At 39.0% G+C, this 23484-nt stretch overlaps 1 protein-coding gene across 3 annotated transcripts in view; it reads left to right on the forward strand.

Annotated features, from left to right (window-relative positions):
* Positions 1-23484, forward strand: part of KIF6 (kinesin family member 6) — a 156859-nt gene that overhangs the window by 100191 nt on the left and 33184 nt on the right. For all 3 annotated transcript variants that reach the window (XM_017742350.1, XM_017742349.1, XM_017742348.1), the window contains one exon: positions 4488-4543. In XM_017742350.1, coding sequence (XP_017597839.1) covers positions 4488-4543 — 56 coding nt within the window. The remainder of the gene's footprint in view (positions 1-4487; positions 4544-23484) is intronic.

A 23484-nucleotide genomic window follows, 5' to 3' on the forward strand; every position in this document is an offset into this window, starting at 1 on the left:
CCAGCTTTTCATTCACCAGTAACCCCAAGTCCTTCTCAGGGATGCTCTCAATCTCTTTATCCCTCAACCTCTATTGAGGGATAATCCTCTATCAGAATTTGCCCCAATCCAGGTGCAGGACCCTGCCCTTGGTCTTGTGGACTTCATTAGGTTCACCTGGGCCCACTTTCTGAGCCTGTCCATCCTGTCCCTCAGGTATGTCCACTGTACCACTCAGCTTGGTGTCGTATGAAACGTGCTGAGGGTGCACTCATTCCCAGTGTCTCTGTCTTCAGTGAAGGGGTCCATTCTGAGACATTACCAGTCTTAGATGGACCCCTGAGGGTCACAACTTGTCGCCAGTCTCTGTCTGGACATTGAGCCATTGACCACTACCCTCTGGATGCAACCATCCAAACAATTCTTCATCCATTGAATAGTCAACCCATCAAATCCATATATCTCCAATTTAAAAAGGAGTGGAGGGCTGTGTCAAGGGCCTTACAAAGCCAAGATTGATGACATCCGTAGTTCTTCTCTTGTCCAATGATGTAGTCACTCCATCATAGAAAGCCACTAGGTTGGTCAGGCAGGACTTGCCCCCAGTGAAGCTGTGCTGGCTGTTTTGTATCACCTCTGTGTCCTGCATGTGCCTTAGCATAGCTTCTAGGTGGATTTTTGCCATGATTTTCCCAGGCACAGAGATGAGTCGGACAGGTTGTAGTTGCCATAGGTCCCATAGACTTATGTACAGGCTCCTTAGGTGGTCATGAACCTGATCTTCTCTTACAGTGGTAGGGACTTTTCCCCTCCAGTTCCTGTCTTGCAGTCCATCCACTGAAGTGGTGTGGGAAGAGAGATTGCCACTGAAGACTGAAGCAAAAAGTTGTCAAGTACCTCAGCCTTCTCCTCATCTACTGTTACCAGTTTGCCACTGTTGATCATCAGGGAGAGGTACATTTTCTTTGAGCTTCTTTTTCTGGCTGACATACCTGTAGAAGTCCTCCTTATTGTTCTTGCCATCCATTTCCAAGGTCAGATCTAGCTGCACCTCAGCCTTTCTGGCCTGATCCCTACACAGGCAGCATCACTATACTCTTCCTAGGTTATCTCTCTGTGCTTCTACTGCCTGTGCATTTCCTGCTTGCACTTTAGATTGGTTTGCAGATCTCAACTCAGCTATGCTGGTCTCTTTCCTTCCTTGCTTGATTTCTTTCTCTTGGGGATTGAGAGCTTTTGCACTTAATGGAAAACCTTCTAAAAGATCTGCCAGTTTTGTTATATTCCTTTGTTCCTGAAGGCCATTTCCCAGGGGATCCTATTGACTAACTCCTCGGAGAGCTGGAATTTTGCTTTCCTAAAACTCAGGGGCCTAACTTCCCCTGACCCATGTCCCTCTGGACTGTGGACTCCACCAACACATGACCACAGCAGCCCAGGCTGCCTCCCATCTTGATGTCTCCAATTAGCTCATTACTTTGGTGACCAATTGGTCCAGTACTGCATCCCTCTGGTAAGGCTGTCTATTACCTTGCTTAAGAAGTTATCCTACATGCATTCCAGAAGTCTCTTTGATTGTGTACTGCGTGCCATATTACTTTTTCAGGAGATGCTGACATGTTTGAAGTCCTCCAGATGGACAAGAGCCGGTAAGCACAATGCCTCCATTAGCTGGAGCAAGAAGGCCTTGTAAATAGTCTCCCCTTGATCAGGGATCCTGCAGTAGATGCCAACCACTCAGGTCCCTTTGTTCCCTCAGTCTCTGATTCCTACCCATCAGCTATCAGCCTGCAGGTATCTGTTCTTCAGAGACAGCTCTTCAGGCTCAATCTGCCTCTTGGTTTAGAGAGCAACCTCTCCACCCCTCCTCCTCTCTGATGTGTTGTCTCTTCTGACAACCCGTGGCCATTGATAGGCAAACTCAAGTTATGGGATTTGTCCCACCAAGTTTCAGTAATGGCAACTAGATCACAGTTCTTTAGCAGTGTAGTGACTTCCAGCTGCTTCTGTCGGTTGCCCACACTGCATGCATTGGTGTAAAGGCACCTCAGCTCTTGGACACTCCATTTTCTTGGAAGAACACCCCTTAACTGCTTTGAAGTATTTCCCTAGTCTTTCCCCGTTGGCTCCTATTGTCTCAGGAGCCCCTGGCACATCTTAGTAAAACATCAAGTGTGCATTATATCACTCTTACATTAATTGAATGGTGAATTGTCAGTGAACCTACTTGGAAGTTTCACTGTGAAGGTTGCAACTGTTGCTGGGGCTGTGAAATTTTTCATATAGACGTGACTATACATAGTCATACATATACAATATACATGTGTTTTTTTCTGTAACTACTTGTGTATAAATGATCAAAAGCATCAGTTAATTAAATCAAATACTGAAGAGCATTTGTTTTGTTAAAAAAATATATACAAGAAAAGATCTGGTTTTGAATAAAGCTTTTCATACTACTTCAGAGCTCTTCACAGGTGCAGTAGCTTATGCTGTAACTCAGTAATGTCTCTGGATTTAAAAAGTGGGAACTGATATAGTCAAAGATAATTCAAGTGAAAGAAAATAGGTTCAAGCTATCCTGTTAAGACAGTTGCCTATGGGAAGTGCCTTTGTAAGACAGAAATATTGATCTTCTACAGCTTTACAGCAATTCTTTTTCATTTTTCTTCCATACATTAATAACTGCTTCCCTGCTTAAAAGAAACCTCCCTGTGTTTATACCCAGACAGAATCAGATTTCCGCAATTTGGACTTTCTATACCTGACTTCCAGAGAGCTTAATAATATCCTATTTCTTAATGCAACCTCGTTGTCTTAGGACTGTTTCTCTGAGGAGGAGAAAAATGCATCTCATTTTCTGATGAAATATGGTACCAAGAAATCTTCCCAGTTGTGCCACTCCAATGTAATATTCCATACTGCACGAAGCTTCTAAATCCCATCTTAGTCAATATTTCCAGTAGTAAAATTCTACTGAGAATACAGATCTAGTTTCCATTTTGTTGTTCTACATTAATTTTTTCCATTTTCTTCTTTCCTTGCTTTCTGTGTTTTAGCTGGTTAACAGCTAACTTGTTTTTTCAGTACCTATGGGCAAGTTTCATGGAAAGGATGAGTTTCACTTGGGCCACTTGTTGTTGTAATTTCTAATAATTAAAAACAAGTGAATATTCATTTAATTCACTGAATGTCTCCACTCTCTCGTTAGACAGCCTCTGAGTTTGTCTTGGTTTACATAATGAGTTAGAGATTTGTTTTCCAAGATGTTTATATTTTAATTACTGGCATTTGCATTCAAAGTATGAAATCTTTGCCAAAAATACTTTTTCCACTAAAATTAGTGGCTAAATTCACTCTGGGGTTTCATCATGGAGTATTTATCTTGTAGGTAATAGAAGCCATGATTTGGCAACTTCAGCCTTTCTGTTAAGTGGTCTCCACGTAAGATACACGTGATTTTTTTCAGCTAGCAATATAACTGTTCACCCACCACTATTCATAGCAGCATCACCTTAATGCTAGATAATACCACCTTTTTTTTGTTAAAGAAGTATTGGAAATAGCTTTTTCCCATTCAGTATTAGAGTCAAAACTTGTGTATTTACCTGGTTTATTTTGTTTGACTATGATTCATAGTCACAGATGGAATCTGTTGAAATGTTATAAATTAATGCCAAATTTCAGTTTATATTATTGTGCTGGTTTATAAACTATGGTGTTTAAAAAACAGATGCACAACCTATTCAACTATTGGCAGTATTTTATGAATAAAGGCTGGATAGATAGCTGACTTCGACTTTTCCAGATAAATCTCTCTGTGAACATGAATCAGAGTCAATAGCCAACATGAGATTTGCCTCAGGAATTAATAAGTAATTGATGAACTTACTATCTGGCTCATGGGACCTGAGGGAAAGAAAGAGAGAGGTACTTCAGAGCTTCTTCCCTTTAGTATTTATGCAATCCTCAAAGCGTGCTTGGGGCCCTAAGTTAACCCCAGTAGAAAAAGCTTTTCTAAAGTCTAACAGAAGCTTCCATGGCTTCCACCTTTTATACGTAAGAAAGTGCTCAGGAACCCTCCAGCTTCAGCCATTTAGCCTTGTGGAATTCGGCCTTGAAAGCAAATTTTTGTGAGCAGATACCAATGAAGGCACTTGAAATTCTAACTTGTTCCAGTCTTATGAAGAAATGGACTAATTGAGAAAACGGAATTTTTCAAATCCCACTTGTGTAGGGAGAAGCCATATTTGTTTACTCTGTTTTGACATTTTTTGAGTTAGACAGAAGTACAATTTGTGGATTTCCTCAGTTACTTTGTCTAGATCAAGACTCTTCTAGATGGTTTCTCTTAGACCAGACAACCTCTCCTTGTGGAAAATTGTTTCCAGTTAGTTCTACTTATAAATGAAAAAGTAGTACTAAGAAATTATGTATTTTATTGTGATCAACTTCTGTAACTTGTTGTTCTTTAGAATAATTCTGTATCATTATTCCTGCATTGACAGGTTTGATGAAGCTAAATGCCTTGGAGAGAAATTGAATGAAGTGAGAAATAAAATAAGTGAGTATATTTTAAGTTCATTTTACCTTTTAGCTGATGAAATCACAGAATTCAAATGTATGGGAGGAGATTCTAGTTTCTAAAAGAAAATAGTCAGTGCATGGCTAAGACTTCCAATAAGGTAAACTGTAAGCTGATGATAGCAGTAATAATTTTATTTTGATTATTTCAAATACTGTAATGTGAAAAACAGCTCCCTTCTTTCTTTGACAGGATGTCTGAAATTTACCAAAAAGAGAAGTTATGGTATTAGCATGGGATTTTTAAATTTTATTTTGGAATAAAAGTATCCAGAACCATCATTTGAAACTTTCATATCTATGGATTAAGGATTGTATTTATCCATAAATTTATATAACTTCTGATAAAAGATTACCACTCTGCACTTTGTACAGATTAATTAGAGCAATTTTGAGGAGTGCCTCAGTTTGGTGGGGAGTTTCATCATTTTTTCCTTTAAGGCTCCAACAGCATATGTTTGGTATCCAGTTTCAGATTGTTCAATGTCAAAAATCACCCATAGATATATTCAGCCCTACAGCAGGTCTAATATGATGCTCCTAGCAGACTTTGATATGTTCCTAATTGATTTCTGAGTTCTGTTGATTCCAAACCTGGAGGCTATCCAGGATTTCTGTCAGATATTAAACAGGTTTTTTTCTTTCCCTGAAGTTCTTGGAGATCAGGTTCATGTCCTCCATTTTGCACATATTCAGGTGAGCCATGTCTCTTCAACCTTGCAGATACAGGCTGTGAGGGACCAGATTAAAAGGTAATCTGGCATCCAGGTCAAGTGGTGTAGATCTTGCTCTTATTTTCTATCTCCTTCTTCTTTGGGTGGCACCAAAATAGACATGGACAATGAAGTCATTATCATCACGTCTTAGAACAGCAGTTAACTTCTGGGAAAGGACAAATGTCTCACAACACAGCTGCCAAGTGCTCTGCACTTACACCATAGCCATGATTATATTCTCTGTGGTCATGAATGATAACTACTGCCAGATTCTCCTCCCAATCACCTTTGGGTACACCACAAGTCCCTCAGAGATATTATACAGTATATTTAAATTATGCCAGATATGCGGAAAGCCTCAGCCATGTTGGCAATGCATTTTCAAACCACAGCACAGCTGATGTTTGGAATAGATCCAGAAGCAGAGACATCAGGTGCTGAGCCCTGCTGCAGAAGTTTTCTGAATACTTGGTTACTTCTATAAGACATGACACTGGAATTCACCTGTCTTTCTTTCAGAAGGTTAATTTGCCTGTGTCAGACTGGCTAGAACATAAATGTCAGTACAGAACCTGTGCATGGATATTCATAGATTGACCCATGCAAGAAGAATTTCAATATCTACCTTGCAACTATGGGTCTCTGCAGTGTCCATATAAACTCACTTAACTCCTGCCAAGTAGGCTTTTTGCTGTGGCAAACTTGGAAAAGCAGGTTAAACATACTGTACAGGACTCTTTTTCCTCTGCTGTGATCTAGAAGTCCACATTGTCCTGCATTCCTTCTGTCTCTTAGATTTGCTCATCTATGTTATACCCAAGAAATTTCTTAGCCTAAATAAGGTAGAGCCAAAGTCAGCACTGACTGTCAAGCTTCTTTCTTTTGTTGGAGTTGAAATGCATTTTAGAGCCTGAACTGTGAACACCAGCAATAAGTAGCTACACACAAGCACATCTTTCTCAGTATCTGGGGTTGCAACTGTGCTGCTTGAAGACAGGAGCCTAGCAGCCACCCTAAATGCACCTCTTATCTGGGGGAGAACAAATGTTTGGAGGGTATGGGAGGCAGTAAAAGATGCAGTGGGACACATGCCAGTCCTGAAGGTACCACTTGCAATGTCATGCTGGGACAAGACTTGTGTAATCTCTAAATCCCTTGAGATTTGAATCTCTCAGAAATAATGTAACAATGCAATGTAGACGTCATCTCTCAAGACTCTGTTTCCATGGATTGCTGCAAAATCTAGAAGAAACACTTGGTTTGGACTGAATTGCTGTGGGTTTTTCCTCAGTAAGTTAGGCAAAACTTCTGTTAGCTATAGTGCAGTAGAGTATGGATTTTGCTGCAATTAAAAACATCTGTTTAAAACTTGCTTTCGGTTAAGTTCTTCAGTGTTAAAAGTGAAACACTCAAGTATATCTGGGAAACATGAGCAATACAACAACAGTATATGTAAACTAAAAAACCAAACTGATCCCCTGAACAAAGCAAGCAGCTGTGTAACAAATCAGTAGTGTTGCACTGAGCTTGAGAATGCTTACATGCCTCTTGTAGGAAATTGTAATAGGTTGAAAACCTTCTTTAAGAATCAAGCTAGAAATGCCTCCAAAGTTCTAAGAAAAATTGTACAAAACACATTTTGGTCTTGTTTTGGTATATAAAGTGTAGCTACAAGTAAAGAGTTTTCAAATTAAAAATTAATTTCCTTACTCTATTTTTTTTTGTTTATTTTGGCATTAAAATGGGAAAATAGTCTTTTAATTGAGTGTTTGCTGTAACTCTACTGTATAAGCAAGAAACTCAATCCATGTTGTATCCATTTATAGCTATCTATATCCTGATTGATGCAGATGTAACTGCTTTGTGGATGGTTTTTATACACTGATGTCTGAGGCTTAGAAGTGATTATACTATACATTCCTTTCTTCAGTTCTTTCTGTGTAACACTATGCAGCACATGAAAACTAACACTCTGGCTAATACAAATACTCCATTTTATTCTTCTGTCCTTTTGTCCTGTCCATCTTTGTTTAGACCATATTTGTTAAGGTATCTACCTATAAGCACCTCCTAGTAAGTATTAAAATTTTGCATCCAGTTCAGCTTAGTCAATTGAATTACACTACCTTATATATTTTAACAGCCTGAAATAATTTTTTTTCCATTAAGTCTGTTTCATCATAGCAGTCATACTCAGAAGACCATTAAAGATGCTAAGTAATTTTACTAACCTGCCAAATTTTTACTGAAAATGTGGTAGGCGAAATAAGAGTCATCTGCGGCCTGCAACTAGATCTTTCATTTACTTTTATTGTTGTTTTGGCTTCCTTAAGCATTCCTGGCTGCCTTGTTGTGCACAATCGAGAACAGATCCTGTCAATATCAGTTTCCATTATTTCTAAGTTACTCTTAATAGTATAAAACTATGCACCACAGAGGCCATATTAGCCCATTTCATGCAGTCTGATTATATTTTGAGATAGTGACAGCAGCATTTGGCTGTAACTTTTGTCATAAATACCCTTTCGTTCTGACTTTGGAAATATTCGTGTTTTGCAGTGAAAAGTACACACAATACTCCAACCCCTTCTCAATTACAATAGCATTTCAAAAACATCAGGAAATTAGGGCTGTAAAAAGAAATTTGCAGTAGGATTTTCTTGGTAGGCTTTTGTTGATGTTACTGCTTGCACAAAAAGATTAAGGCAAACCATGTCTATATGTAAGGTGGATTTCAAGTGTAGAGTGACTGTAATGTCAGAAATGAGACATTGTGACCAGCATGCCTCTTTGCTACTATACCACTTAGTCCTGGATTCTGTGTCCTTTTATGTTTAATAGCACTACAGAGATTTTTTTTTAATGAAAAATAATATATGTGTCTTAGATTTGTCATTATGCTTACTTTTCACAATGACCTCCTAGATGTAAGAGGATGAATTTTATTGAGCATGAAAATTGTCTTTTTCTGATACTTGGGGAACAAAAAGAAAAAAACAAAAAAGAAGAAAAGGAGGGAAGTGTTTCTAAGTCAGGGTCATTTTAGTGACCCTGTTTGCTGCATTATCACGCTAAACTCTGTATAGGCACAAATAAAGGAGCAGAGGGCTTTGGTGCAAGTATTGATGGGCAATTCTTTTTGCAATTCAATATTGCAAAAATACACCATAAAAAGGCAGAGCAATGGTATAGATTTTGAACATGTAGACATGTCTGGATTTGTTTGAGTGAACTATTCAGAATTGTTTACATATGACTGGAGAATGCACCCAAGGACTGGGCTTTAAAAGACAAATACAAAAAAACCAACATGAGTGAAACTGGAAAAAAATAACTGGGAGGTCAGGAAATAATGAGAACTCTGTAACCAGCATAGGAGAAGTGGAAAGTGGGCCAGCACTGACACAAAGTACATTTTTGCCTTTCTAGTCCAACATTAAGAACTTTAAAAGTGTGTGTTTCACTAGCTAAAAAAAAAAAAAATGTTTCTTTTCTTAGGGAAAAAAAATGCTGTGTGACAGCATATGTTTTGTATTTTATCATTTTCAGAGAGTTAGGGTCTCTAACAAGAACTATAGATCCTTTTGGTATTGCTGAAGAAGACAGTGAAGGAAATTTGATGCTGAAGCCAAAGATTTTATTTCAGAATACTGAGGAAAATTTCTCATTGCAAAAATTTGAGTGATTGTGCCTAGCACAGTGTGGTGAGTCAACCTCAGCTGACGATCGAGCAGCTCTCTCACATCCCTTCCTCAACCGAATAGGGAGAAAAAGTAGGAAGAAAAAGGTTGTGGGTTGAGATGAAGATGAGGACATGACTTGCCCACTACCAAGTGAAACAGACTGAAATTGGAGAAAATTAGCTTAATTTATAGCCAATTAAAATAGAGCTGTGTGGTGAGAAGCAATGACAAAATTTCTGAAGTAAAAACTTCTCTCCTTATCAGGGTTAGCAGGAGGGTTTTTTGTCTAGGATGCTGTTATCGACAAGGTGGTTGATACACTATTACTGGAAACATTCTGTGTCAAAGTACTCTGACAGTAAGGACTACTCTACATCTGAACAAACCGTAAAGCATTAAATAACAAAAAAGACCCAACTGCTACTACACTGATCACAGTGAGTTGGGGGAATTACACCTTCTATTTTCAGTGTAAATCAAACTGATATATTCATTCAGAATTTCACTACTAAAAAAAGTTTCCTATAGGCAAGAATGTGCTCTGTGTTAGAAGCATTTAAGAGTAGTAAAGATTTCCAGTTCACTCCTATAAATGTCTGACTATTTTGGGTTATTTTTACCACTATTAGATTTAGTTTTTTCCTAGAGGAAAAAAGCATACTAAATGGTATTTAATGCCCAGAGGGAAGCAGCTGTTGTTTTTAGTCTGTCCAGAAATCAGCTAACATTATGATTGAAGCTGGGAGAGGAAGGGCAAACTCATGTGGGAGTAATAACTGTGTGAGGAAACAGGCACTCTCGGAATGAAAAAGGGTAGGTGGGTGGATTATGTGCACATGATGTTGATGGTGCATCTATACCCACAGGAATGCTGAGCTGTTGCACTGCTCTGCCTCATTTCAGGCTTTGATTTTTGCACACAAGATCATAGAATACCAAAGCCAATTATTATCTTTAGTGACAGCATGTTCTAGTATTGCAAAGCAAGGTTACTGAAGAGTCTTCATTTAATTTGCTTGCAAATTATTCAAATAATGTTCATATGTACCACAGTTAATGGAATGCTACACTGAAGTGGTGAGGATGGAGGAGAGTGAAAACAAGACATGTCAGTGCTCAAAGATAATATTGATTCTGATTCACTACCTTGTAGGTCACACTGTTATTTCTGTGAATGCACAGTAGATGTTAAACCTAGTCCAAACCTAATTAATATAAACCCAGATTTTTTATTCACCTTTTTTTCTCTTTGTGCAAGATTCTATGTACGTACACATAAAAATCAATCTTGTTACTGTCACTCTCCTTCCCCATGTGGATGAGCCAAGCAGACCTACAGTAAACTCCAAAGAATATTTCATGCAAGGGTTTTCTTTACACCTACACAACTTTATGAAGGGAACTGATAGCAACATTTTTGCACAGATAAGAAAATAATTAAGATCGATGAAGTTAGTTTTTTTAGGCAGAAGTGGTCTGAGAGCACTCTATTGTCTATGGTGTATATCTACATTGTTGTAGCTTCTCATGCAGGCAGTAAGTTACTTTGAAAAAGAAGGATCTGCTAGTTAAGAACTAGAATCCCAAGGCTGATATTAGGAATGCTATGCATATTTTGAGCCATGATTATATGAGCTGAAAGAATTGAGGGAAGTCATGCATGAGCAAATAGCATTTTTAAAACTTTTGCTGAAGAAGTATCTGTACTTTGGAAGGATGGAATTTCTCTGTTAAACAAACGTTCCATGCTTTACATGGAACCTAAATGAAATGAAAATGCAGTGATGATTTGCTATACAAAAAGGAAATCCATCAAAATCAAAGCACTGGTTTCTTAAAACTCAGTAATATTGGTATTATTATCTATTTCTTTACAGTAATATAAATGTTCTGAGTTACAGACATGAACTTACTGGACATTGTTTCAGCCATGAATGAAGTGAGGCTGCAATAAGAGAGAAATTACTGTGCTTAAAAATGCATCCATTCTTCAGTGTAATATTCTGAGATAATTCTTGTTTCATAGAAATAAGCATTGTGACTTCCTAGTTGCTGGTTTAATTCACTGTTCTAGTTTAATTCCTGAAAGTATCAAGTAGTTACAAAAACTTATATGTGCTCAGCAAATTTTACCGGAAATTACTAGTGTAGAAGAAAAATGACGAGATTTGGTTTAAAAAGGGATTGAGAAACTTCAAGAAGAAAGGTTACATTCCACAAAAAATAGGGTTCATATGAGATGCAAACATCTCATAAATAAATTAACTCTGTATGCAGATTCAATGAGCAGATAACTCAATAATGTTGTTCCACTGCATTTTATTCTTCAGGTAGCTTGTATTCTCAGCAGAAATCTTTAAAATCCATAGAATTTGAAATCTTGAAATCCTCACTAAGGAAAAACTCTAGCTGAGGTCAGTTTGAGTTTGACTTGTGCATGGATTGAAAAGAAGATTCTGAAAAGATTTCCATATTTGTCTTTATTGTTGTTTTAGTTGATCAAAGGCAACAAGCATTAGCTATAGATTCATAGAATCATTGAATGGTTTGGGTTGGAAGAGACCTTAGAGATCATCCAGTTCCAACCCTCCTGCCATGGGCAGGGACACCTTCCACTTGAACAGATTGCTGTGTGCAAATGGACACTCGGTGCAGCACGTGCTGTGCAGCTCATCCAGCACATTCAGTAGGTATCAGAAGTGCTGTGTGTGCCTTCTTCAAAACCTGCTCAGTGTCAGGCTGCATGCATGCTCTATGTACCATGATTTATGTGTCCAAAATCCCTAGCTGGATTGCTCAGTACTGGAGAAATTCCAGATGAACAGCCAGATCAGCGATCTAGAAGAAGCTGAAACAGTAGTTTATCATGAGAAGTAGGAGATTTGACAAGAAAACATCAGTGTAGACTGGAAGTTCTCTGAGCAAGAAAGGTTGCCTGTCTGCTGCTTCACCACTTCTGTCCTGCACTAGGATATATGGCAAATTAAAGCCTCAATACACTTAGTTTCCAGTGATTTCTTTTCTCCTGGAACACTGCCTGTATGTTGCAGATGTGCTCTGTCACTTAACAGAGTTGGTCTTGGTATCAGGACACAAGTTGTATCAGAAAATAGAACACAAATATTATTTCTTCCATACTTTATCTCAGGTGTGTAACTATGCTTCCCAGGTGTAGCTACGTTGTTTACTCCTGAGAGATGTCGCTTATGCGTAACATAACAAAGCTCTGCAAAACCTGCAGCCATCTGTGAGAAAAACAGAAGAGAAAACAGACCTTGGGGACAAACAGTCCCCCAGATGTAATTTCCCAGCTGGGATGTTATTCAATGTGGCCCAGTGCCTAGAAGCCCCAGTCTGTTTCTGATCTGCAGGTCAGTTTCAAAGCAGTTTTGTAATAAATGAGGCATGTTTATGTGTCCACCAAAAATAGCAGTAGCTGTTAAAGCTGAAGCCATTCAGCATGGCTGACACAGTCTTCAAATTCTTTCTCCTTAATTTCTTGGCCCAATTGTTTGGCAACCTAATGCTGAAAAAACAAAATTCCTATGTGTGTTTGTTTTGGATAAATATCTAAGCATCATGCCATTATGACGGCAGTTTTGGAATCTATTTTTTAAATGTTACATTTTGATTTTTGGAAGCAAGGAATTGAAAACACAGAAAAACAGCTGAGTTTCTACAGATCTTATTTTCCTAACTACTTTGTCACCATATGCAGTTTCTTCCTTGTTAGAAATGTGATTTACTTTGCTTTGCAGGATGCTACAACTTATTTTTCTGTTTGGTTACAAATCCTTCCATTTTAACATATTTCCTTCTTTCCATGATGAAATATAGCTTACTTTCATCCTGATTCTGTTAAGGTTCTTTTTCTGCCACTTCAGGTATTATTTCTATGGCCTAGTTTAGCCAGGGATCTGTAGAGCATAATATAAAATGGTGTGGTCTTACACTGTCTTCTGGAAGATCTCTCTCAAGGTGCTGGAAGGCAGAATAGATGTCATGACTTTGACACAGGCGTGGCAGGTAGCTACAACATGGTAACTGGTTACTACCCCCTTGGGGCAGACTCGATGCTGTGATGCAAGTTTCCACAACCTATTTTCTTGTCCTATGAGCAGCCAGTTGGATCATAATATGAAGGAGAGTGATGGGAATATATTTTTGTTTCTTGCTAGCACTTCGGTGAAAGGTTCATGTTAATGATTTTCTGTTTGTTTGTTTCTTCACAGTGTTCATAGTGAGAGTAATTAATTAACTACCTTGTTTGTAATCAACAGATCGTATTTTGATTCACATGAAAACTTTTTTTAGAATCTCCTAAGTCTCTGCCAAGTGAGCAAGGCTTAAATTTTCTCGGAGTAGTGCAGTTATGTTTGCTGAGTGTAATTCTAAACGACCTATGATTATGTAATTTATAGTATAGTAATACTTTTAGCTGAATGAGAGTCCCCAGAAAGCTGATAGTAAGATGCGCAAATAAGGAGGAAAACCAGACAAAACTATTAAGTCTATTTAAAAAGCCTGTAAAGCACTACTATCCCTTTCTGAGAACAAGAGATAAAGTCTTTTATACTTACTGTAGGCATTGTACATGCTATAGGTCCTAACCCTACTCAGAGCAGTAAAATCAGCATTTTCCAAGGTTGAGGTTCAAGGTACTTGGGCGGTGCCAAGGAGGAAGATGTGAGGGAGCAATGTTGGGGTAGTCCTGTGCTCCACTTGGCATGCCTTTTGTAGTTGCAGTGTCCCTGGAGCTCTGGGCTTTGTGGTTTTTTCAAGCCTAACCCTAAGTGGAACAGAAAAATCAGAATTTTTCAAGCTGTATTTCCCATCTTGTGGGTGGTGCCAAGGAGCATGGTGTGGAGGGCGCAATGTTGGGGCAGTACCGTGCTCCCTTTGGCCTGCCTTTTGCACTTGCAGTGTCCCTGGAGCTCTGGGCTTTGTGGTTTTCTCAACCCCAACCCTTACCCTAACCCTAATCCTAACCCTAACCCTAACCCTAGGCTGAGTATGAAAAGCCACATGGGATTAAGGCAGGCGCCAAGGAAAAAACTGTGTAGGGAGCAATGTTTAGGTCAGTACTGCCCTAGCCTTGGCTTGCCATTTTCAGCTGCAGTGAACCTGGAGCTCTAGGCTTTGTGCTTTTCTCAACCCTAACCCTAACCCTAGGTGGAGCAGTAAAAGCAGCCTTTTGCCGAGGCTGAGCTGCCCAGCACACAGGTGGTGCCAAGGAGAAAGGTGTTGAGGGAGCAATGTTGGGGCAGTGGCATGCTCTTTTTGGCATGCCATTGTACTTGCAGTGTCCCTGGAACTCTAGGCTTTGTGCTTCTCTCATGCCTAAGCCAAGGCACATGCCTAACCTGACCCAGAGCAGTAAAAGCAGCCTTTTACTGAGGTGCCCAGCACATGGGTGGTGGCAACAAGAAGGTGTGAAGAAAGCGGTGTTTGGGCAGTGCAGTTTTCTCTTTTTGAAGTGAAAAGGACAAAACCTTGCCAAAATTATACTTACCAAAATCAGGGAACAACGTCTAACAAAAGGACAGGAGAAGAAATTGATGAAATGAAATGCTTAATGAAAAAAAATTCTGCACCAAGGGGAAAACAATAAAATGGCATGGGGTGACATGAAGTGTCGGAAAATAGACCAAACCTTGCCAAATTGATCCTCATTGAAAGTGCAAGATTTCATTTCCTTTCAGGAAAGGAAATGAAATCTTGAAAACAGAGAAGAAAGTGTCACAAACGCTCTGGAAAGGAGATATGATAAAAGGCTTTTTGTTTTTTTCAAGTCTAACTCTTGTTGAAGCAGAAAAATCAGCATTTTCATAGGTAGAGGTGTCCAGCACATGAGTGTTTCCAAGGGGCAAGGTTGGGGAGGGAGCAATGTTGGGGCAGTGCCATGCTCCCTTTGGCATGCCTTTTGCATTGTCAGTGTCCCTGGAGCTCTGGGCTTTGTGGTTTTCTCAACCCTAACCCTAAGCAGAACAGTAAAATCAGGCTTATGCTGAGGCTGAGATGTCCAGCACATGCGTGGTTCAGGCTCTCTCACTTCAGAGGTACACCTGGATTTATGGCAGCTGTGACAGAGCTGTCTGTTCTGCTACTGCTGCAGCACGGTCATGCTTTGGCCATTGTCAAGAAGACAGAAGGACACGTCATTGCTCTATCTTCATCATTCCTTAGCTGATGTAGGATTTGTCTTACCTGATCTGGTAGAAATGAGACTGGCAAGAGAACCAGGCAGCTCTAGTACCTTTTTTGCAGCCTTTTTCTTTTTTCTGCTCCTCCTTACAAGAAGAGGATACTATCTTTGGTAATATAAAGTATTCTGTGCAGCAGCACTCAGCAAACTTATTTCGGAAGGTAGAAGTTTTTTGGCTTCAGGGGGCAATGCATATGTTAATGGCAATGCTAAATATTGTCCATTGTTTCAGAGTTGCTTGCATATGTTTGTTTTTACTTTCAAACAATAGGCAATGCCCCGGGGTGACAGTGCATAGGCTGAATGGGTCCTCAAAATGAGAAAACATGATTTGTCAAATGACTTACTCAGAAAATACCAAACTGAATGAATTCATTTGAACAGCTCTATTATGCTCCCCTGGTGTGCTATTCTTTAAACAGAAGAACCTTATTAGTGTAACAGTCACTCCATGCCTAAGATCTTCATGTTTTCTTTGGCTCTGAGTTGGAATGTACATATGTAGGAAACATTTTCATTTTCTAATTATTACAAATGATGTTCTGTTCTTTAAAAACAGAGCTATTTTCAGGGGAAAAAGTTACGCTCAGAAAGAAACCAAGTAAACATTTTTTACTTAAGGTTTCACTAGAATAACTAAAACAAATTGACCAGGCTCATTGGATTTAATCAAGCCATGACTATAAACTTGGAAAAATACTCAGTAACAGATTTTCTGCCTGTAAGCTCTTTTGACTGAAAATGGGTAGTCATTGCTAGATTGCTACATTGCATTTTGCTGTTTTATTAGGCTAGTATGTTCTTCTGTCAGTCTATTAAATTTGCTCTTTTAAAGAAAAGATGCTAGGTGAGATTTGATGCTGTATTATGAGGTGTGTGTGTTAAATCTGACAATCCTTTATACAAAAAGTTTTTCTTGATCATAGAATGACATAATATACTGACTTGGAAGGCACCTATCAGGATTATCGAGTCCAACTCCTGGCCCTGCACAGGACAACCCCAAGAGTGACACCATGTGCCTGAGAGCATTGTCCAAACGCTTCTTGACCTCTGTGAGATTTGATGCTGTGACCACTTCCCTGGGCAGCCTGTTCCAGTGCCCAACCACCCTCTGGGTGAAAAACCTTTTCCTGATATCCAACCTAACCCTCTCCCGATGCTGTGCCTGATGCTCCCAGGGCATGATTGGCCCTCCTGGTTGCCAGGGCACTGCTGACTCATGTTCAAGTTACCATAGACAAAGACCCAAGGTCTCTTTCTGCAGCACTGCTCTCCAGCCTCTCATTCCCTGCTCTATACAGACGACCAGGTTTGCCGCACCCCAGGTGCAGAATCTGGCACTTTCCCTTGTTGAACTTCATCCAGTGGGTGATTGCCCATCTCTCTCATTTGTCAAGGTCCCTCTGCAGGGCCTCTCTGCCCTCAAGGGAGTCAACAGCTCATCCCAATTTAGTTTCATCAGTAAACTTAATGTTCCCTCCAGTCCTGCATCCAAGTCATGTATGTCTTTAGTATTGGATGGCCAGAGATTTTAACAGTGAAAAATCAAACCTTCAAATTTCAGAGCAGTAGACCTCACATTATTCAGAGTACTGTCCAAGAGTGATATTCCTTCCCGAGCACAGAAATAGAAATTTGTTTCTCATAGTATCTCGTGGTTCATTTACACATCTGGACAGCATTCATGCAGACTTGTAGCATAAGCATACAGACCTGTCCATACTAAAAGACAATAGTTGGCTTTTTCTAATCAAATTAGTTCCTAAATCATGTAGGACTAGTGATGTCACTACAGCTGGTTGTGAATGTTGCAGAAGGAATGCAGTCAACAGCAAATAGCTGTAATATGAAGATTTTGTCATGCACTTTATTTAAGGCTGAGGGAAGACGTCTGTTCTGAGCTGATGTTATCATTATACCAATTATATATAATCAGGTTGTGTTTTAAATTGCTGGGCAATTCAGGAAGCAGACTTAGGCTTATCCACAACAGTGAATATATGCTGTATCTTCACAGGAAGCTATTTCAGATTTTACTGGGTTGCTAGTATGTGTCTGACATTCAGGAGTCACTTCTCAAAGGTCTGGTACATATATTACAAGTAAATGTGCATCAAAAAATGTGTCATACACTCATTCTTACTCTGACTTGTTTCCATCACCCTGAAATGTTTATATGCATGGCCTCAAAACATGGTAGCGTATCTTATCAGCTTCAGCATAGTAAATTTTTTAATTTATTTCATTTTTAATTTTGTGTCATATCTGTCAGATTCTTAACACCAGTCTGTCTCATCTGACCAGAAGTTACACAGCAGTATGTGCTCAATGCCAGGAAAATTCCTTGGGTAGGAGCAAAATTTTAAAAGTTCCTGAAACTGAAGTATGTAGTGAGCGCTGGAACTCTATATTTAATTTTATGTTGAACAGCTCTGGCCAGAAGAAATGTCACAAAATGAAACTGGACATCAAATTGTTGCCTAGAAATTACAAGGCCATGAAGGTGGTATTGTAACAGAAAATAACCATGTTCATCTGAAACTTGGATATAGTCACTCTCTGCTTAAAATATTAACTGACACCAGTGTATTATTATCAGAAAATTTGTTGGGGGTAAAATCCTTTGGTTTTGACTTTGCTTGTTTGTGCTTTTAAGAACCCTTTATTTATTTTTTATCCTTCTTAAATTTGGATATTTGAAAATGTGAAAAGGATAGGAGCTGTATACAAAGCTATTTCTCTATTTTCCTTATTCTTTCTCTTCACATTAATTTCTAGGAAATAATCAAGAGGTAAGCTGCATTTAGTCATATGAGCATCCAGAGCTCTAAACTCACAGATTATGGCTCCTTATCCATATGGCATTGCTTTTCAGTCATGCTTTTTGGACCAGCTTAATATTTAATTCATGAACAAATAGATGTGATAAACAACAGGACAACAGTTTCCAGATGTGCATCATTTCTGTTTCTTTCCTAGCATATGAAGACAGATAAACAGAATATTTGTTCACTTTGGACAATACCTAAAATAGCACTCTGGCATCTAAGGTATAGCTTAAGTGAAATTTAGGTACCTAAATTCAAGAGAGCTATCCAGGATAAACAAAACCAAATAAATTCCCCCCCAAAAAATGTTGATTTAATTCCTGAATGCAACAAACTGCCATTGCTACAGTACATCCAGAAGTACTACTTTATTGACTGAGCTGCCTATCCCCTCCTCATGGAGAATCCAGACATGATGTGTCCTTCTGCTGAAGTCCCTTGGAGTGTGCTTGTTGCTATATATCCACGCTTGGCTAAAAATGTCTGGTCAGGAATAAGGAGTGACAGCCAACCTTTGGACATGAGAATAAAGGTCCAAGCATTTGTTTTTAAATTCAGAAAGCATCCAGGTTCTGATTTCCAGTTTCAAGGAGATGCTGAGCTGCAGTCCAGAGCCCTTAGTGTTTTATGTTGGTTATCCTAGATGTCCCAGTGTTGAGTATCTGGATGTTTAGGAATTTATGTGCACCAACCACTTCCCATATTCTGCTTCCTGTGGAAAGAAGTCCTGTGCCTTTGGGTGAATGGCAGTTGTGGTACATGCTGGCATTTCCCTCATTTAGATGAACGGGATCTTTGGGAACACCTCAGCAATTAAGGCCTGTGTAGCCTATGAGAGTCTGTACTTAGAGGAAGATAGAGGTCCAGAATGATGTCAGAAGGAAAATCAGTTTCTCTACAGTTTTTCTATTTAACCCTATCAAAGCATTCTTTTGTTCTTTAGCAGCCAGAATGTATGAAAGGGTATTAGAAAAAAAAATTTGTGCAATAAAGGATGCTGTGGAAATGCAGGCCAAACAATAAACAGTTACAGGAATGTCCTTCAGTCAGAAAGTGTAAGTCATCATCTTGTGAGGAAAAAAAGTAATCTGGCCAGAATTAACAAGAACATGAAGAAAAAAGGGAGGAGACTTAATATGGAGGTTAGAAATAAATGCACAGAAATGGATAGAGAGTTTAGAGGACTGTATATTGAGTAGCTCAAGGAATAACCAATGAACCACAAGATGATTGAGTCCAGCCTTTAACCAATCACCATCTCTTCAACTAGACCATCGACTAAGTGCCATGTTCAGTTGTTTCTTGAATGCCCCCAGGGATGGTGACTCCACCACCTCCCCGGACAGTCCATCCCAATACCTGAACACCTTTTCAGTGAAGAAATTCTTCCTGAGAAGTCAAGTACATTATCATCCTGTAGCAAGGAGCAGCAGAGACTGCTATCTCATAAGCTTTCTGTCTGTAAATTTGATCATGCTTGAAGGTATTAAATGTGTCAATAAAAGCTGTTATTGTCTCAACTGAGTATGGCAAGGAAGGAAACATGCCCCAGTCAGATATTGTAAATAGCAATCTCAAAATGTGCTACCTATGATGTATTCTTCATCATAGTAGGGTGTCCGGGATATTTAAACTCCAAGGAAGGAGATTATGTTGGGAAAATTGTGTATTTCCCTGTGTGTTTGGTAATGTGCTGAGCTTAGGCTATGGTTTGCAACTGTGAATTTGTGGAAGTTAGGATTGTGCTTCAAATTCTGAACCTGTTGTCTTTCCTGGGGCCTCCAGCTGATGAGTTCTATTAAATCCCATTAGCTCCAAATGGTCTGGCCCATGTCTTTGCTGGCAGTTACTTTCTCCAATCTTCCCAGCTGACAAAAGAGGGTGTTGACTTGTATTTCAGACATTGTAGTTGAGTTGATGATAGTGTCTCAGCTTAAATTTGCTGGTATGCTTGTGCTGATGTGCCAAACTCTGCTAGAGCAGCCAGAACATAGGCAGACATTTCCTTCTACATCCTCTGCTGTGGGGCAGTGACCTTTGACAGCAAACTTTGGGATGGAGGGAAGGGAGAGGGAAGAGGAGAATGGAGGGCCACTAAAATCTTAAACCACTGCAGAAAGCAGAAATTTGCTGCAGCAGGTTATGCTCTACAGTATGTTACCTGAGGTATTGTCATCCATGTATTTTTAATGCTGATGAGGGCTGTATTACCAGGAAAAGTACATGTGCATTCAGGGAGGCCGTGAGTGCTGCAGTAGTATGCTTTCCTCCCTGATGCCACCAAGGGCTTTCTGAAAATGAGAAGCTATCAAATTACATGGGGATTTGGCCAACCATGTATTCCAAAATAAAGCATTTCCATCAGACGTAGTGTTGAGCCAGTTTACTAATGCAGACTACTTTGTCTCTGCACATTGTCCTAATAGAGCCAACTGACATGTTTTTGCCATTGGAGAAGGACAAAGTTTGAAAAGAAAATTGAGAATTTGTCCCAAATATTTCTCTGGGTCAGAGAAAGGCTGAATGGTTTATTTGCTCTTAGTGCTGCAAGATTTTGCAGTAGAACAGAATATTTTTTTTATTCCATTACTTTTCTTGTCAGATACTTTTTTATCATAGACTGTGTTCTTATATAATTTTATCACCAGATTTTAAAAAAATATTCTAACACATCTGGTAAGATTTTCTATATCTGTTAGATCTTCTCAATTTGAGAAATTGTTCCATTTGAATATCTACACTTGGGTTCAATATCTCCTACTTGCAGGAATACTTTGTAAGCTGTTATAACTCTAACCTCAAGCTCAGTTAAAAATATATCTGTACAAGGCTCATGGAAGTTATCTGATTGTTCCCCTCTTTGTCTCTGAGTGATTATTTGCTGAATATACATCTTTAATTTCTTCTCATTCAGCAGGACTTCTTATCTGATTCAAGTGGGCGCACGCAACTTCATGAATCAGATTGGATAGATCGAGAGTCTTGAGTTGGTCTTCATAGTTGGGTGGTAGCTGGGTCCAACTGCAAATATAGGGGCATTGCATTACAAACAAAAGCCCCACTTATTTCCTGTCGTAGTTTAAGCCCAGCTGGCAAAAAAGCACCACACAGCCACTTGCTTGCTCCCCTCTGGTGGGACTGGGGAAAGAATCAGAAAGGTAAACGTAAGAAAACTCATAGGTCGTTATAAAGATAATTTAATGGGTAAAGCAAAACCTGTGTGTGCAAGCAAAGCAAAATAAGGAATTCCTTCACTCCCTGTCAACAGCCAGGTGTTCAGCCATCTCGAGGAAAGCAGGGTTCCTTCACTCCTAATAGTGACTTGGGAAGACAAATACCATCATTCCAAATGGCTCTGCTTCATTCTTGTTTTCCCTAGCCTTTTTTAACTAAACATGATGCCACATGGTGTGGAATATCCCTTTGGTCCACTGGGGTCAGCTGTCCCAGCTGAGTTCCATCACAGCTTCTTGTGCACCCCCAGCCTGTAGACTGGTGTGGCAGTGTGAGAAACAGAAAAAAAAGAAACATCTAATACCACATAGCATGATTAGGGACCCAAAATGCCCTGGAGCGTGAATTCCAGGAATCAGATGCCCTGGATGCATAAGAGGATGTTCTGCTAGATATTTTATGTAACACCAAAAATGATTTAACAATGAAGAAAGTAAAACATACAGCATCCTATTTGAGGTGTGAAGGTTTCAGGATCTCCATGATGAAAGGATGTATTAAGATAAATGCAGGCTTGGAAAATGTAAAATAATAGAGAAATACTAAAAAATAACAAGAGATGAGAAATCATTGACAAAGGCTTTAGCCTGTCAGTGCTTGAGTTAGCAGTCTTTGAAACCTTATAGTAGTATTATATTGAGAATCTAATAAAACATAAGAGAAGTTTTAAAACCTGTAACATGGACCCAAACAAAACAAAAACACTTTTTTAAATTAGTGGTTTTTTAATTGTAACATATTCACTTTTGTATTGTCCTGAAGCATATGCTTCAGGTCAAAGCATTCATTGTCTGTAATACATTGGAAGATAATTTCAGATCCTTGAAACAGTCTGGAACAACGCAAAGACAAGAAGTTGAAGGACAGCCATGTTATTCAAGTTATGTATTCTGTCATATTTAGTCACCATATGGGATACTTTCCTCTGCTTTACATCACTCTTAATTAGATTTCTCTATTCTATTTTGTCTTCTCCATCTCTCTCCTTGCTTTTGTCTCCTGTCACAAAGCCGAATTCTGTGTTACCAGTTCATCTCTTTTCCATATCTCAGGATGGCACATGTGTCCAGAAATGCAGGCCAAAACCAACAGATTTATCACAGCCTAATGACAGCTGGCTGCATGCTGAGTGAATTCTTAAATTCCCCAAAACTACTTTTCTTGCCAAAACATGTGGAGTTGCAGCAGTCAACATTTTATTGGGACCGTTATCTCCAAATGAAGAATTACTCTGCTGGAAAAAATTATTTGGTATCAGCTATAGACCTATTTTTAGTTTCTTTTTTGGTGAAACTTCAGAAAACATAATTAGCCATATGTTGAGAGATGTTCTCCACATCTTAAATTCAATTTTTGCAAACCACATTTAAGACCTACCTTGTCCACAGCTTTACACTGTTGGACTCAGAAGACATGGTGGGGTTTTTTATGAGAATGTGATTCCTCATATTTCTTTGGGTAAATATTTGTGTTTATGAAGATTGTAGAACTGGCAGTACTTAAGACTAAAATCTTCCTTTTGTTTATATGGGAAGATCTGTGCAGGCAACAGTACTGGAATCATCCCCTACTTCTGTCACTTATGAACTTCAGGCCTAGCATTGGGGCAATGGTGTTCTCAGAAGCAGAAAAGAAGAGCAGGTCAGAAACATTCATTCTCCCCCACAAGTATTTATAGTGAAAACAAAACAAGATTATTTTAATCAAAAACATACACAGAAAATCTTAAGGGTTTGTCAAAAATAAGAGCTTCTACGTGAAAACAATTTTTTCCCAAATGAAATCTAAACAAACTGTCCAATTTCAAATTGGATTAAAACAAAATGAAAGATTAAATCATATCTGGCTGGCTAAGCCTTGGTATGGAATTATAGTCAGGTGCCTCATGATACCACCATGTCCCCTGAATCAGAATTCATGTTTGGCCTACTTTTCCCATAATACAATTTCAGTTTCTCCTCAGGAAGTTTTCTGGGAAATGAAGTTCAGTTTTTGCTGCCCTGAAAAGGTAGTTTGGACTATGTGAATTGGATAAATGTCACCTTTCTATTTTTATTTAAAGAAGAAAAAGAAAACTCTTTTTCTAGAAGAATGGTAAGGATGAAGTTTTATTTTTCTAGCCAATGGAGAAGTTTTCTTTGGTTCCTCTCTGATTACATCTTGTCTGATTCAAACTTCTCATTCTTTCACAAAGCTGCCAATAGAAGAAGTTTTCTTGCAACATTATGGTCCATGTCATGGATGGTGCAGAA

This window comes from Corvus brachyrhynchos, unplaced genomic scaffold (assembly GCF_000691975.1).
Source record: "Corvus brachyrhynchos isolate BGI_N302 unplaced genomic scaffold, ASM69197v1 scaffold188, whole genome shotgun sequence".
Taxonomy (NCBI): Eukaryota; Metazoa; Chordata; class Aves; order Passeriformes; family Corvidae; genus Corvus; species Corvus brachyrhynchos.